The sequence below is a fragment of the Coptis chinensis genome, chromosome 2 (assembly GCF_015680905.1).
Source record: "Coptis chinensis isolate HL-2020 chromosome 2, ASM1568090v1, whole genome shotgun sequence".
In the NCBI taxonomy this organism is placed as follows: domain Eukaryota; kingdom Viridiplantae; phylum Streptophyta; class Magnoliopsida; order Ranunculales; family Ranunculaceae; genus Coptis; species Coptis chinensis.
This window is the reverse complement of record NC_141457.1, coordinates 47,045,014-47,059,757: the sequence shown is the minus strand read 5'-3', so window position 1 is coordinate 47,059,757 and position 14,744 is coordinate 47,045,014. Positions and strand designations below refer to the sequence as shown.

General features: G+C 35.7%; 1 protein-coding gene across 2 annotated transcripts; it reads right to left on the bottom strand.

The window, feature by feature from the left end:
• Positions 1–4,852: 4,852 nt before the first annotated feature.
• On the bottom strand, positions 4,853–14,350 carry RWA2 (O-acetyltransferase family protein). Of its 2 annotated transcripts, none has more exons than XM_086588954.1 (16): positions 14,096–14,350; positions 12,094–12,179; positions 10,929–11,072; positions 10,730–10,786; positions 10,573–10,645; positions 9,186–9,344; positions 8,336–8,485; positions 7,990–8,245; positions 7,795–7,916; positions 7,602–7,688; positions 7,421–7,509; positions 7,251–7,313; positions 6,797–6,853; positions 5,941–6,037; positions 5,697–5,855; positions 4,853–5,462 (listed from the first exon to the last, which is right to left on the bottom strand). In XM_086588954.1, the coding sequence occupies exons 1-16, from the start codon at positions 14,126–14,128 to the stop codon at positions 5,457–5,459; spliced, it is 1,638 nt and encodes a 545-aa protein (XP_086445080.1). In that variant the 5' UTR covers positions 14,129–14,350; the 3' UTR covers positions 4,853–5,456. The 2 variants fall into 2 exon arrangements, with proteins under 2 accessions (XP_086445080.1, XP_086445081.1); XM_086588955.1 differs by having other exon boundaries at positions 10,929–11,066; positions 14,096–14,340.
• Positions 14,351–14,744: the final 394 nt, after the last annotated feature.

The window sequence follows — 14,744 nt, the reverse complement described above, 5'->3', positions numbered from 1 at the left end:
AATTGCATTAAACTAACGACAGAGAATAATTAACGGGAATTTAGAAATTGGATGCAAATCTTTGAAAAATATTTAACGAAAAATCGGAAATGGTATGCAAATACATCAAACAAACCTCAAATAATAATTAATGGGAAACCAAAAACTTGATGCAAATGCATTGAACTTAACTCAAAAAATAAAAAACCGAATGCAACTGCATTAAACTAACCTCATAGAATAATTGGTGGGAAATTGGAAACTAAATGCAAATGCATTGAAATAACTTCAAAGAATAGTTAACGGGAAATCAGAAACCGGATATAATTGTATCGAACTAACCTCAAAGCATAAATAATCAGAAACTAGATGCAAATGCATTGAACTAACCTTAAAGAGTTATTAACGGAAAATTGGAAACTGGATCCAAATGCAATGAAGTAATTTCAAAGACTAATTAACGAAACATTGAAAAATGGATGAAACTGCACTGAACTAACTTAAATGAATAATTAACGGAAATTATAAATTTGATGTAACTGCATTGAACTAACCTCAAAAAATAATTAACGGGAAATCGGAAACTTGATGCAAATGCATTGAACTAATCTCAAAAAACAATTAACATAAAATCGAAATCGGATGCAATTGCATTGAACTAACCTCAAAGAATAATTAACGGAAAACCAAAAAAAACGGATGCAACTGCATTAAACTAAAATCGAGATTAACTAACGGAAATCAAAAATTGGATGCAAATGCATTGAAATAACCTCAAAAAATAGTTAACTAGAAATCGAAGTCGGATGTAAGCGCATCATGACCTCAAAGCATAAATGTCGATTTTTTTAGCCTTCTCACATGAGTAATTCACGAGTAATTAGGAACCCAAAATGAAAGTGAGTTTATAAAACAGAGACTATTACATGTATGCAAACCGTATAGAAATTGTAAATTATCGAACTAACCTAGAAAAACAATTAACGGAAAATCATAAAACCGGATCTGAGATGTATTAAACTAACCTCAAAGAATAATTAACGGAGATTGGAACATGGATGTAAATACAATGAACTAATCTCAAAGACTAATTAATGAAACATCGAAAATTGGATGCAACTGTACTGAATTAACCTTAATGAATAACTAACAGGAAATCATAAAGTGGATACAATTGCACTGAATTAACCTCAAATAATAATTAACATAAAATTGGAAACTTGATGCAACCGCATTGAACTAGCCTTAAAGAAATAATTAATGAAAAATTAGAAACCGATGCAACGTGCTACATTAAACTAATCTCAAAGAATATATAATTAATGGAAAATAAAAAACTTGATGCAAATGCATTGAACTAATAACCCTAAAATATATTTGTATTATATGTAGGGAGAATAAATGTCTCGACAAATATAGTTTTGCATTTTAAATAGTATTTATTATAATTTTTTTTATTCAAGCAGTTTCAATATTATTTTGGCCACATTGGACATTCTCACAAAACTTTAATCAAACTTATATTATTAAACCTAACAATAAAAAGAAGTCGATGAGTTTTATCAAGGTTTGGTGCTTCCTTTTTATAGAGAGTGGTGCAAGAAATTTAAATGAGTAATTAATATAATTTTCATTTTTTTCATAGCTATGCATAGTTGCTAATATTTTTTAGAATAATTTAATATAATGACACCCATTCATAGGACACGTTCATATGATAAATCTTTTCAAATGGGAATAGTGTATTTTTTGATGATATGGAAATAATCAATCTGTTTTAGTGATTTGTACACATTATTACGTAAGCTGAACGGTGATGATTTACAGCTAAATCACCATAAATCTAATAAACTATTATACAAGCTAGATTGAGTTTAAGATAATTCTATTTGAAAATTACGGATTAATATTCTAAACCACAAAGTGAAGATGCTATCTCAATTTAATCCCTTAGTTTCCAAGTACTTATGCACCATAATCGCTGCTCATTAACGTATTTCGATTTATTTTCAATAAAAATATATTATGATTCGAAAATTTGCCGTTAAATCACTAAAAATCTAAGAAAACTATTATACAAGCTAGATCGAGTTTAAGATAATTCTATTTAAAAATTACGGATTAATATCCTAAACCACAAAGTGAATAGGATATCTCAATTTGATCCTTTAGTTTCTAAGTACTTATGTACTATAATCGCTGCTCATTAACGTATTTTGATTTATTTTCAATAAAAATATATTCTGATTCGAAAATTTGTGTGAAACATTTTGTAAAGCCTTTTCAGCACACAAAATATTTAATAGATTCCGGGCATATGCCCGGGTCCAAAATCTAGTTTCGCACTGAAGGCGTGGCTGGCCTTGCCGCGACAAGTTGTCGGGGTAGCACCGCAGGCACGTCGAGGTTGTTGTAGGCACGGGCATACCCTAATATAAATAACAAAACGCAAAGGAAACTCAACAAGAAAAGCAGGATAAGCAAGATTCTCAGTGATGCGATACGGTTATGCACGTGTATGTAGGTTTTGTACCTTGATCGTTTTCTCCTTTGATCACAGCGTAATTGTGCTTATTCCATCTGTCGCACACAAGAAATATATAAGATTGCGTAACAATGTTGAAATCAAACTAGTGTGACAATTGCAGAAGCATAAGAGTTGTAGTACAACTTGTTGCAACTCAATTCTTCTCAGGTGAAAACATTTTCTATTGTTTTAATCATGTCATCTACTGACATAAATTCGCTTAATGAGAGACGTTGTGGTGTATAGTAGGAGCATTTTAAGCTTGTTTTATACACAATATGCAACGAATTCAATTTGTTGGAACTTGCAAGCAGAAAGAATGATGGTTGGACAGATAGGTTGTTTATCCATGGTCTGTGACAAGCATTACATTTGCATGTATGTTCCCTCACACTGAAGGTCTCCAGGTTTGACATGGCTTCAGCATACTTGCATATTTCTTACTGTTTGCACCTACGCCGTCTCGCTAAGCAATACCCCCTAATAACCTGTCCCCGGGGAGACAAACGTGAGACCTTCTAAGTGTGGTGCACAACTCAGTAGCCCATCAAGTGTGGGGTGTAAAGGTTAAGTTTCGTTTAACCTTACTAGAGTAGGTAATTTGGAGGAGATGAATTGATTGATTGGATTTGACCGAATTCGTTGTGACGAACTGCCTACGTATCAAGTTCTCTCTGCTAGGGAGACTTGAATCAGGTCAGATGTAGTTCCTCCTATTCTTTATATAGGTGAGGGTGCTCGCGCCTCCCCCTCTCCCGCGTCCAGTCAAGCAAGCAGAAAAAATGATGGTTGGACAGATAGGTTGTTTATCCATGGTCTGTGACGAGCATTACATTTGCATGTATGTTCCCTCACACTGAAGGTCTCCAGGTTTGACATGGCTTCAGCATACTTTGCATATTTCTTCTTTGCTTGCACCTCACCCGTCTCGCTAAGCAATACCCCTAATAACTTGTCCCGGGGAGACAAACGTGAGACCTTCTAAGTGTGGTGCACAACTCAAGAGCCCCATCAAGTGTGGGGTGTAAAGGTTAAGTTTCGTTTAACCTTACTAGAGTAGGTAATTTGGGGGAGATGAATTGATTGATTGGATTTGACCGAGTTCGTTGTGACGAACTGCCTACGTATCAAGTTCTCTCTGCTAGGGAGACTTGAATCAGGTCAGATGTAGTTCCTCCTATTCTTTATATAGGTGAGGGTGCTCGCGCCTCCCCCTCTCCCACGTCCAGTCAAGTTTTGGACTTGATGGGACTTAAATAGCCATAAAGATGTCCTGTGGTGGAGTAATGGTGAGCGCATCTGCAGCTCCGGTCTTTAAGGTGACAGCCAGGTCATACGTTATTAGTCGTTGAGGTGATGGACAATATGAGCGTTCTGGACGCTTACCATTCTGAATGCGGACAAGCTGAGGGGATAACGTTACTAGCCGTTGAGGTGATGATGGACAATATGAGCGTTCTGGACGCTTACCATTCTGGATGCGGACGATCTGAGGGGATAGCGTTCAGGGTGCTGATGAGGTCGCATGACCTGTATGAACTGATCCTTAGTGACCTGGACGCATAGATGAGTGTTACCGTCCTGGTGTGCTGGACACGTGCTTAATATTACTGGAAGTGTATATAACTCCCTCACATAGGGCTTGACTGCTGCAGGGAGGAGATTTATAAGCTCCGTTTGGTAGTGCACTTTTTAAGTAAACTTCACATATCTATAATAATAATGAAACAAAATTTGCCTCAGTACGACCATACCATGACTCTAAAATAAGATTTTGATCAGGAGTCCAAGACACAGCGCAGCATTAGCAATAATAATTAGATGACTAATTAGAAAACAAACGATCTAGACGCAAAACTCAAGCCCTTTAAAATAAGATCTATGAGACGCTAATGTATTTGGATTAGACCTAGTAACAATTTGATTACTCTTACGTTTAACCAATTTGCGTCTTCTATAAAAATAAGAAAATGAATTGAACATAAAGAAAGCGTATTCATTTAGAGCATCAGATTTGGCTAAATTTTCATAGATGTCACGTGTTTAATTTAGATTGTAATGTGTTGCTTGAAAGTGGGCCTATATAAAGCTCTAATGAGACTAGTCAGTGTTCATACTTCATACCAAGGTCCAAAATTTCAATATCGGTTAATATATCGGTATACCTAAAAACTGAAATATATCAAATATATCAGATATATCGGATATCTCGGTTTTTTTGGTGACCAGTCCAAAGTTTCTAAAATATCGGATATCTCACTGATATATCTCAGATATCTCGCCGATATATCTTAGATATTTCAGATATTTCAGAAATTTCAATATTAAGTTATTAACAATTGGTCAAAAAGTCAACTGATATATATCGATTATCTCAAAAATATCAATTATATCGACAATATAAACTTTCATATCAAAAATTCCGATATATCTCGGAAAAAAAGGGTTCAATATTCGGTGAATATATATCGGAAATATCGATATCGGTGTACCAATTTACCGAGATATATCGGCGAGATATCGGATATCTCGGCGATATTTTGGGCCATGCTTCATACCACTGCAAGCATTTCAATAATGCAAATCTCAATGTCCAGATAAAAACGAAAAAAAACAGGGCAGCACTGATCATACATGCACAGTAATACAGTACACTGGCTCGTTGTGTACGTATACAACCTTTGTGGTTACTATAGCATTGGCGTAAACCAAAGAATAAGCTTTTCACAAAACATTGCCTCAATTTGAGGCAGATCCTATGGCTCCATACAGAGTAGCTGGCACACTTCAAGCTTGAGCACCGTCCTATCAATCACTGACTGTAGCCATCAATGCGTTGAAGGTTATAATCTCTATTTTACACTGTATCTTCTTGCACCTCAGCATAGTTCTCATAGTGACTTACAATTTCACAATCTCTTGCGTTTGTGATTTCTACACTTTGATCTTCTCATACCTGTTGGCAATATTTTTAACAGCAAAGCCACGTTAGAAGAAGATACAATGCAGAAAAGGGCAAAAACTATCATGGACACTTTTAGGAAACATATTATGGACTGACACCAATCAATGATCTAAGGAAACTTTGGCGAGGTACAAGAATTCATATATACATTATAAGAATCAATATGCCTCAGGAATCTATAAATGTAAGTATTTATACTTCACAGCATATCTATAAATGGCTCACCATCATCCTAGGAATCTGAAGGAACACCAAGGACAAAGAATACAAGACAACTGAAATTGCTCCGGCTGCAATGATGTTATGTGCCAACCGTTTGTCATCTTTGCTTGGCACGAAAGCTGTCTTCAATGTGTTTGTTAGTTCAAAAAGCCTATACGAAACCTGCAAGAGAAGAATTAAGAGGTTTCCCCAAATCAGATTTTTATAATGTTTCTAATAAAAACTTCAATATAATTTCCATACATACCGCAACATATATAGACGTGTTGAGCATAAAGTTAAGCAGCGGATAATCTGGGATGAGAGAGAGCAAGAATTTAGGCTGCCCATCAGGCAAACCTGATCTGAAATTTTCCAAAAAAACGAAGGCTAATTAAATCAAGAAAGGACAAAGGATATTCCACTTATTATCTGATTCATATCTCAGTATGTTACTAATCAATTATTTCTGGGAAAATGCAAGAAAGCTAAAAGGAGTTCTTGGCACTTGGGATCTACTATACCAGGATTCAAAGTACGGTACAAGTTTCAAGACCTTATATCCATGACAATTTAAGACTTGACAAAAGCAGAAGAGATAAACAAATAAAAAAAGTGAATCTGGGACCTCAGAGAAAACGAATAAGAATAAAATCTTAATTCAGAAAAGAAAAGTGTTAGTAGTTTCAAAACCTAGAAATGAATACAGACTTGTGAAATGAGATATAATTAACAAGTAGAAATGGGGAGGTGGAGTTGCAGCATGATGAAAAGCGTAAGAGAGAGTACGCATTTACATTTATTACCATGTAGGAAACTTTGAGAGTATAAATGGGTAGAGGAAATCAGGAAAAGTGATTCAAGTAGTGAACATAGCCCTACACAAGCAAAAGAAAAATAACAACGGTAGACACAAAAATATGCTGAGTTTCAAAGGTCTCCAAAGTATGTAAGTTTTCACATACTTTGCGATGTATAATTACATGTCGAATTTTAAAGTTGCAATAATGGAAAAATTTTGTACCTGATTTTAAATCCGGGTTCCACCCCTGGATACCATAGACCCACCCACCCATCGACATATTTAAAGCACGAAACCAGAAGAATGATGGGATTCTAGATACCTTAGCCAGATATGGATCTGAGAAATGTACGTCTCCAATGTTATCTTCCCAAGCCACCTAATAAATCCAACAGAATCATCTCAATAACAGTTAAAGAGAAACAAATAGTCAGGCTTTCTCTAAAACGGACATGTCCGTTAACGGACACGTTTGTGGGGCAGCTTATATAGTGTCTTGAACAACTTTTTAATTTACGCTTATTAACTTGTTAATGGGCAGCTTATATATGACACTATATAAGCTGTGCAAGACACTATATAAGCTGCTCAAGACACTATATAACATGTTCGTAAACGGACAGTCCGTTTAAGAAAACGCCTGAACAAATAGTTTACCAAAATCTGGAAGATATTGATTCACACAACTTGTGCGATGGACTCCAAATAAGTGCATCAAATGACAAACGAGGTAGGATCATAATTCTGAACAGTCATATCATAAAAAAGGGACTTACGCGAAGAGTGTCAAGGAGTAGCATCGGAACTGCTGCGTGACATTTCGCAAACAAATATATACACTGGTCAACAATGACACAAAGGGCAAAGCTCATCAATATAGCAATACAAATTGCAGAAACGATCCCAAGAAGTTAAACCCAATCCTTTTGGAGAAATGAATGCATACGTTATGGGAATCCATGATGTATAAGGATGGTATTTGTTGTATGTGATCTTGTCCAGCTTGTAAATGTATTCAAACCACAGATATCCCATCTAAAAGCATACAGAAAAAGCATCAATTAGACATGGAACTTCAGAGGAAAGATTTTCTAGACAAAATTCTTATAACGGAGATTTCAAGCTACCATTAGGGAAACTGAAGCAACAGCTGTTTTGATAGATATTTTACGTTTCACATCTGCTTCCTCCAACTTCTCCATCCACCTCTCAACCTATATTGACACAAGCTCCACAATTAGACACAAGCAAGAAACATTATGTGAAATCTGTAATTGTAATGTATATCTCAAGCACTGAAAAGAGTATGCATCATCTTACTGTTGGGTGATAATATGCATATATCATTCCAATAATCCAAATATAGCGATCAAGACCTGAGCGGAAATGCCACTCATGCAACAAGGAAAATTTGGCTTTTGAAGGATCAGGGTCTCTGTAACCTGCATTTTTTTGTAACTTTAGTAACAATTGTAACATAGCCTATGGAAAACAAAGCTATGTTAAGATTCTCACTCAGAAGGAACGTAAATGGCATCCAGAAAAACTCGAATACACCAGGGACCTCCCAGATCATAATGACCACCAAGAAACAGGCAATCATTTTTGCAGCAATAACTGATCCAATCTCATTGTACTTGTTTAATATACCAAGAGCACCGTAAACCATAAGAGTGAAAAGAGTGTGCATAGGGCAGATGTAGTATAGCATGTAACTGTTGTTAAGGACAATGCAGACAAACGCTACTAAAAAATTGAGCCTCCACATCATCTGTTCAGCTCAACAGGAAGGAGATACTGTTAGCAAAAGAAAGACAACGAGTTTGACCAACTATTGTCATAGTATATTGATATTACTTACTTGAGCAAACCTTGCAAAGCTGAAATCTTTTCTGACATAATAGTACGAGAAGTTTCCAAATCCAGTCATCCACACATATGCAGCAATAAAGATACGAATTGCATTATATATTTCTGCTGCAGCGAAGTAATGATACATCAAAAACAGCACCTGTAAAAGAGACTCAAATGAGTGAGATTTTTTCAGACTGATTTGTAACCCCACAGCTATGTCTCATTGAGAAAAAAATGTATCAAGACTTATCATGCTTGCGCACTATTACACGATATACATGCTTCAATCTAATGTAGTTTTGGTACAATAACTTAGCAATGTCTTGTGAACTTCTCTAGGGATCAGCGGCCTAATAAACTACCAAGAAAAATTATGAAGCCAACTGAACCTTAGTAGGGCAACCAAGTGAAAGTACGTCAAAAAAAAAGGAGACATGAATATATAAGTATGTGCACACATAACAAGGCAAAAATACCAGATATGAGTAAATTTATCACATCATGAGAGAATGTTTTTTGGGAAAAGAGCCCAAAATAAATTGAAGTCACTGCACAGTTGCACCAATTTCTGTTTTTTTTCCTCAAACAAAATTTAGAAATCCTTCATGTTATCACCCATATTCCTATCAGACTAAACCAAACTGTTCCCGTAAACGACTGTGTCTGTAGGAACAAAAATATTGAATGCTAAAAGTGCTCAGTAGTTGACAGTTGACACTCATATAGTTAGGAAACAAGACGTGGACTTGCAAACAATCTACAGAAATATCATCTGTTTTTGAACATAAAATACAGGGGAAAGAGAATAAAATCGTTTGAGTTCTATAATGCGACTTGTCACATTGCAGAAGACCTACCTGCATCCAACCTTTCCATTCCTCCGTCTGATGTCTGTTTAGATACAGTATGGCTTTCCCCGAGAATGGTGACTTGTCGTGATGAATCTTAAAAGAAGTGATCGCAGCAACTATGATGAGAAGGAAGTAAATGAATAGAAAAACATCCCGGTTGTAACTCTGTAAAATATATGATAAGTAACATAAACAATTCAGTTCGGCACAAAACAGATAGACTGTATGTATCACATAAGATGACCAGCTCACTATAGTACTGTAAGACATCTAAACCAAACTTGAGAAGATATGAGCTAATTAATGCAAACCCACCAAAGTAACATGAGCTAACTAGAACTGTATTTAAATACCTAGAACTAGAACTGTATTTAAATACAGTTCTAAAGAAATACCAGAAGAGCGATAATTCAAAGTAGGCAAAGTGACATGAGGGAACAAAAAAGTAAATAACAAAAAGAAAACGAAAATGATAATTTATATATGTTTCTATACATAATAGGTCTATCAAGAGTAAGTGATAATTTATACATGTTTTAAGCAACTACATATTGTGCCTATTAAGAATAGAAAAAGGAAACAGAAATTACGTAAATTGTGATAAATCAAGTTCACATAAAGGTTGCCACCGGCCAAAACTTTGGCCATTACTCGCTTATTGATCCATGTCACACCATTATTTGACTGTGGAATGTGGAACTCCAAAAGGTGGTCAACAATGTTTTCTCAAATTGACCTACTAAAGGTGGCATCATAAAAAAGGATAAGAAATTTCATATATATGTTAAAAAACAAGACGGCATTTTATGAGATACATAATTCAATATATACAATAGACTTGCAGCTATATTTACTGAAGTCAGTTTAGTTTGCTTTATCATTGCATAAACAATGATATGATTGATAATCACACTTCAAAAGACACTACAATTGTTTTGACCAATATAGAGTTCTTCTCACGAGGAGATGGCCTGATGGAGGAAAGAAAATGAACTTTCGTCAGAATTGTCCAATCAAAATGTAAAAACATTAAAAAGACTAGCTTATTGCAATACAATATGAGGTCCAATCAAAATGTAAAAACATTAAAAAGACTAGCTTATTGCAATACAATATGAGGTCCAATCTATAAACACAAATGCCTCAAAAGGGAGACCATGATCTAAATATACTTGGCATCAATGAAAGTGTCACAAACTCCAATGACAGTGTCACAAACTCCACTGGCTTAAGAGTTCCTTCTATTCCTTTCTAACCAACATGCACAGAAAGATAGCAAAACAAAGTGATGGTCCTCAAGTCCACATTTATTTGTGAAGGAGCATCAAGATCTTTCACAAAGAATTCCAAAAAATGTATAAATGAGTGAAATTTGTAGAGAATGTATTAGTACCTTTTTTGACTCTCCAAAAACATTTGTACGATCGCAAATGTAGAAGTAAAGCAGAAGAATGCCAAATTCCGATCTGGGAGTCAACAGTTTTAGCAGCAAAAAGTACAAGGAGTCAAATCAAATAATAGCAAATAATCTTTATGCTTATTCCACTCACATGGCTCTTAATGTCAAACGATTTTCAAGTAAAAACGACTCATCCATCAGCAAGAATCTGAAAGAATAAAAAAGACATGTGAAAATGTTGCTGGCCAACAGAAACCAAATATGCACTACCCCTTCCCCACACACACCACCTCCCAACCTTTTTTTCCCTTTCCCCCAACCACATGCAAGTGCTAGGTACTGCAACAAACCTGATTAGTTGAGACGAGACAGATGAATTGCGAAATCTAGGAGATGCTGATGGCAGACCTCCACCTTCTAGTAAAACAGCTCTATCATCCTCCTGAACTGCGTCCTTTCCCAACTCAACCAAATTGATATCAGAACCCCTGGCACTAGAAAGAAGGTAAATGAGTCAATAACACGATTCATAGCCTACTAAAGAAGCACTATGAAAAACGGATCTACATGTATTTAATAAACAAACATTAATTACATATGTTGGCATGCCAAAGAAAAAAGGGGTGGGTCAAAGGTCATAATTCTCAAAAAATTGAGCGCAATGTTGCATTGATATAATGCCAGGAAATAATTATCTAAAAATAGGATATGAAGTCAGCATATGAGTTGCAAACCGCATCAGCCGTTAATCCCCTTCATGCAACAACTCATTTGCCAACAAACAACCGCATGCGTTTTTAGTGGGACCATCCTGCGTTTCTTTATTTCAGAGTGGACGAAAGTAACTTGGTTTCAATAAACCTTATTTTAATGTTTGCCTTTAACAGAAAATTTTACCAATACAGTAGCTTTTATTTATTGTTTTCATAAGCTTTCTGTCCATGCTGCCCCAACTAATATAGATAGGGCCCCATTGAAGATGGCAATCTTGGTACAAAACCAGGCTTGAATGAAATTGGAGTTGCATAGCAGTACATGGCAGTGTAAATAGCACCAAGGCAGAAACAAGAATCAGAAACCAAATTGACTAGACTAATTGTTCATGCCAGAGTCATAGCCAGACACTACTTCTTAATAAACTTTAAAAGATGTTTTAGTTTTCATTTGTGTCGCTCTCCGCTAGAATTTTTTTGGAATCACATATCGAAAACAATCTCAGGTAAAGGAGTTGAATTCTTATCGATTGAATGTTTAATAGTTGCAACATAATCTAACAGAGTTTGCGCAGAGGACTTCTGCTGCTGATCAGCAAAACACACCCCCAATTTGAAAATGAATAAAGACATCACAGAACTCAAGCAACGAGAGCATGGCAGCTTCAATATTAAGGTCAAATACTTCTTAGTAAGTTTCACATTAAATTGAATAGAATATAAGTGTCAGTCAATGCATTTTGCATGTTGTATAGGGAGAAAATAAAAGTAATCTACACAGTTAAAATGTTACGCAGCTCACAGTTTAGGAGAGTTCTTCTTGTACTCCAAATATTCAGAATATACCCATGCTACAAATATTGGGATAATCCCAATGAAGAATGAGACCTGCAATAAATACATATTTCCAAAACCATGTCAGTTACAGACTAACATATAATAAGAAAAAATGTGACAATTGACAAAGAAAGGTATTGATAGAGGACTAAACGCATACACACACCCACAAAAATAGAGCATTAAAATAATTATCATACTTATTATGTGAGAAAAGATATGTTACACGATCTGAGAGTTATTAATTGTCTCATAATTCTTCTGTGAAGTAAACTGTCGACAGAGAAGGCAAATAGTCATCTTCTGACAATTCTTTCGATCAAGACAGTGATGACTTCATGGGAGTTGGGCCTACTTTGGATGTATTTTAGGTCCATAATTTTGGATTTCTTACTTCCCTCAATCTAGAGTTGTCTCCTCATCTCTAGTTTGAAAAATGATGCAAGAGTGGACCAATGGGAAGAAAACGTTACTGTAAGTCCTTTTTACGCAATTTTTCTATTTTTTGGTTTGATTAAAGGTGTAGTAGCTACTCTATATATCAATGAGGATGAGATATTGTACAGTACAAAATAGACACACGAAACACAAAAGTAAGACAACAACAAGACAGACCACACAAACAACAAAAGACGCCCAGAAGGTACAATACTTCAAGCTATATATCAAAGATATCCAACTGGTAAAAAAAATAGTAAAAAAGGATATCTCTCTCAACCTGTGTTGCATAAGTACGGCGTGGACACGGCATATCTACCCTCAAAATGCATTGACAGAGCTCTAATCGTCTTCTCATATGACTTACCCGTTCCCTCAAAATGCAATGACAGAGCTCTAATCGTCTTCTCATATGACTTGGTCGTTCCCTCAAAATGCAATGACAAAGCTCTAATCGTTTTCTCATATGACATTGCCCTTCCGTCAAAATGCAATGACAGCTCTAATAGTCTTCTCATATGACATTGCCCTTCCCTCAAAATGCAATGAGAGCTCTAATTGTCTTCTCGACACAACATGGCCAAAAATGGCAATGCTTCATAAACTAGTGCCCCTCTAAGGAAAGTATTTGCTGGAACCAAGCAAGAAACTATAACTCCTTCACCAATCCAGGGACTTCCAAATATACCACAAACAGAGAGCAAAATGACACCAAATATGTCAAGAAAATGGAGATTGAATGAGAGTGACTGACACACTCCGCATTCGACATGCACAAAGGCCTAAAGCTCGCAATCAGTTTTCTCCTCCCAAAAAGGATATCTATGGAATGGATATTATTCTTGGCGGTACAACCAAGTAAGAAACGAGAATCAGGAAAGGACTTACCATTCACAAATCTGTGCTTCTTAGTTCTTATGGACAGAGAAGGCCTGCACAACCTTCTCAAATGACGGAAGACTCTCCTCTGAAAATCTAGCCCTCGCCCATTCTCAAACCTATACGTGAACTCCCGCGAAAAGATCTCAAGACCTTGGCGAATACCGCATCCATAAGGATCAGGTGATGACCCATTAATATCTCGTTTCTATCTCTCTCCGATTCATCATTAACAGAATCTCATATATAGTGTTCAAAATTCTTGCATGCACAGTTGTTCACAAATTGAATTATAAGTCTAATGTTGATAATGCTTTAAAAACCAAACTCCATGAAGCCAATCATAACAAATCTAGTGCGTAGTAAACATCAAATACATACACAAAAAAATTTCGTGACTAGATACACTCGAAGAAATAAACATTAACATCAAAACTTGAATTAGTAGCTAAATAGTACAAGTCAACATCAAATCAAGCATTCCAGTTCTCAAATCAATTAATTCAGTTCAATATTATTCACACAAACAAATAAACGTAGATTACTCACTATTCAGTCACTGAAAACTCAATTAACTAGTTGACATAAGATCAAATCTTTAAAAAAAAAAAAAAAGGAAAAGAAATGTATAATAACGGAAATGTTGATACCTGACCAGGCGAAATTGGTCCAGTGATCACCATTTTGTTTTTTGATTTACTAACATACAACAAGTAAATCGATGAACATTTTATATGAAAAAACGTGAATATGAACGAGAGGGAAAACTAGATCTGAATTTGATATATGGTGGTTAATGAATGCTCTTTCTCTTTCTCTCTCTCTCTCTAGCTGTTGTTGTGACTTGTGAGTGAGTGAGCGAAAAATAAATGAAAAATGAGGAGCGCTGTGTTCTTAATATATTCAGTTAGCTATTGTATTTATACTGCTGTAGTGAAAAATCCAGGATTTTGGGAGTCGGTTGGTAATTTCTTACTCCCCGCCACGTGTAAAGTGTTACTATTGATCCATCGTTTTGGCCCATGCCAATGTTTGGTGAATACAACGCGTATAGTTCACATGAATGAAACTTGAAAGTTGAAACCGAGTTTTTGTTTTTTGGGTTCATGAAATTTTACCCAACTAATGCTAGAGGAAAATGTACTACTCAATGTGTGTATTTAGATGTGTAGGCCACAGGATCTTGACATCTTAAAGTCTCTCGGTGTTGTGACCTGTCACTGACAATAATGTTCATACCAATCACTTTGTACACTTTCTCACCGTTTCTCTCTTTTTTTCAAACTAGGGGTATCCCCG

What these genes read in the sequence shown, in the direction of transcription:
- RWA2 (XM_086588954.1), bottom strand. Translation starts at nt 14,128, where the DNA reads ATGGTGATCACTGGACCAATTTCGCCTGGTCAG. An exon ending in AATGGAAAGGTTGGATGCAG is followed by an intron (nt 8,486 to 9,185) that starts GTAGGTCTTCTG and finishes TCTCTTTTACAG; the next exon opens with GTGCTGTTTTTGATGTATCA. An exon ending in CAGATCCATATCTGGCTAAG is followed by an intron (nt 6,038 to 6,796) that starts GTATCTAGAATC and finishes GGAAAATTTCAG; the next exon opens with ATCAGGTTTGCCTGATGGGC.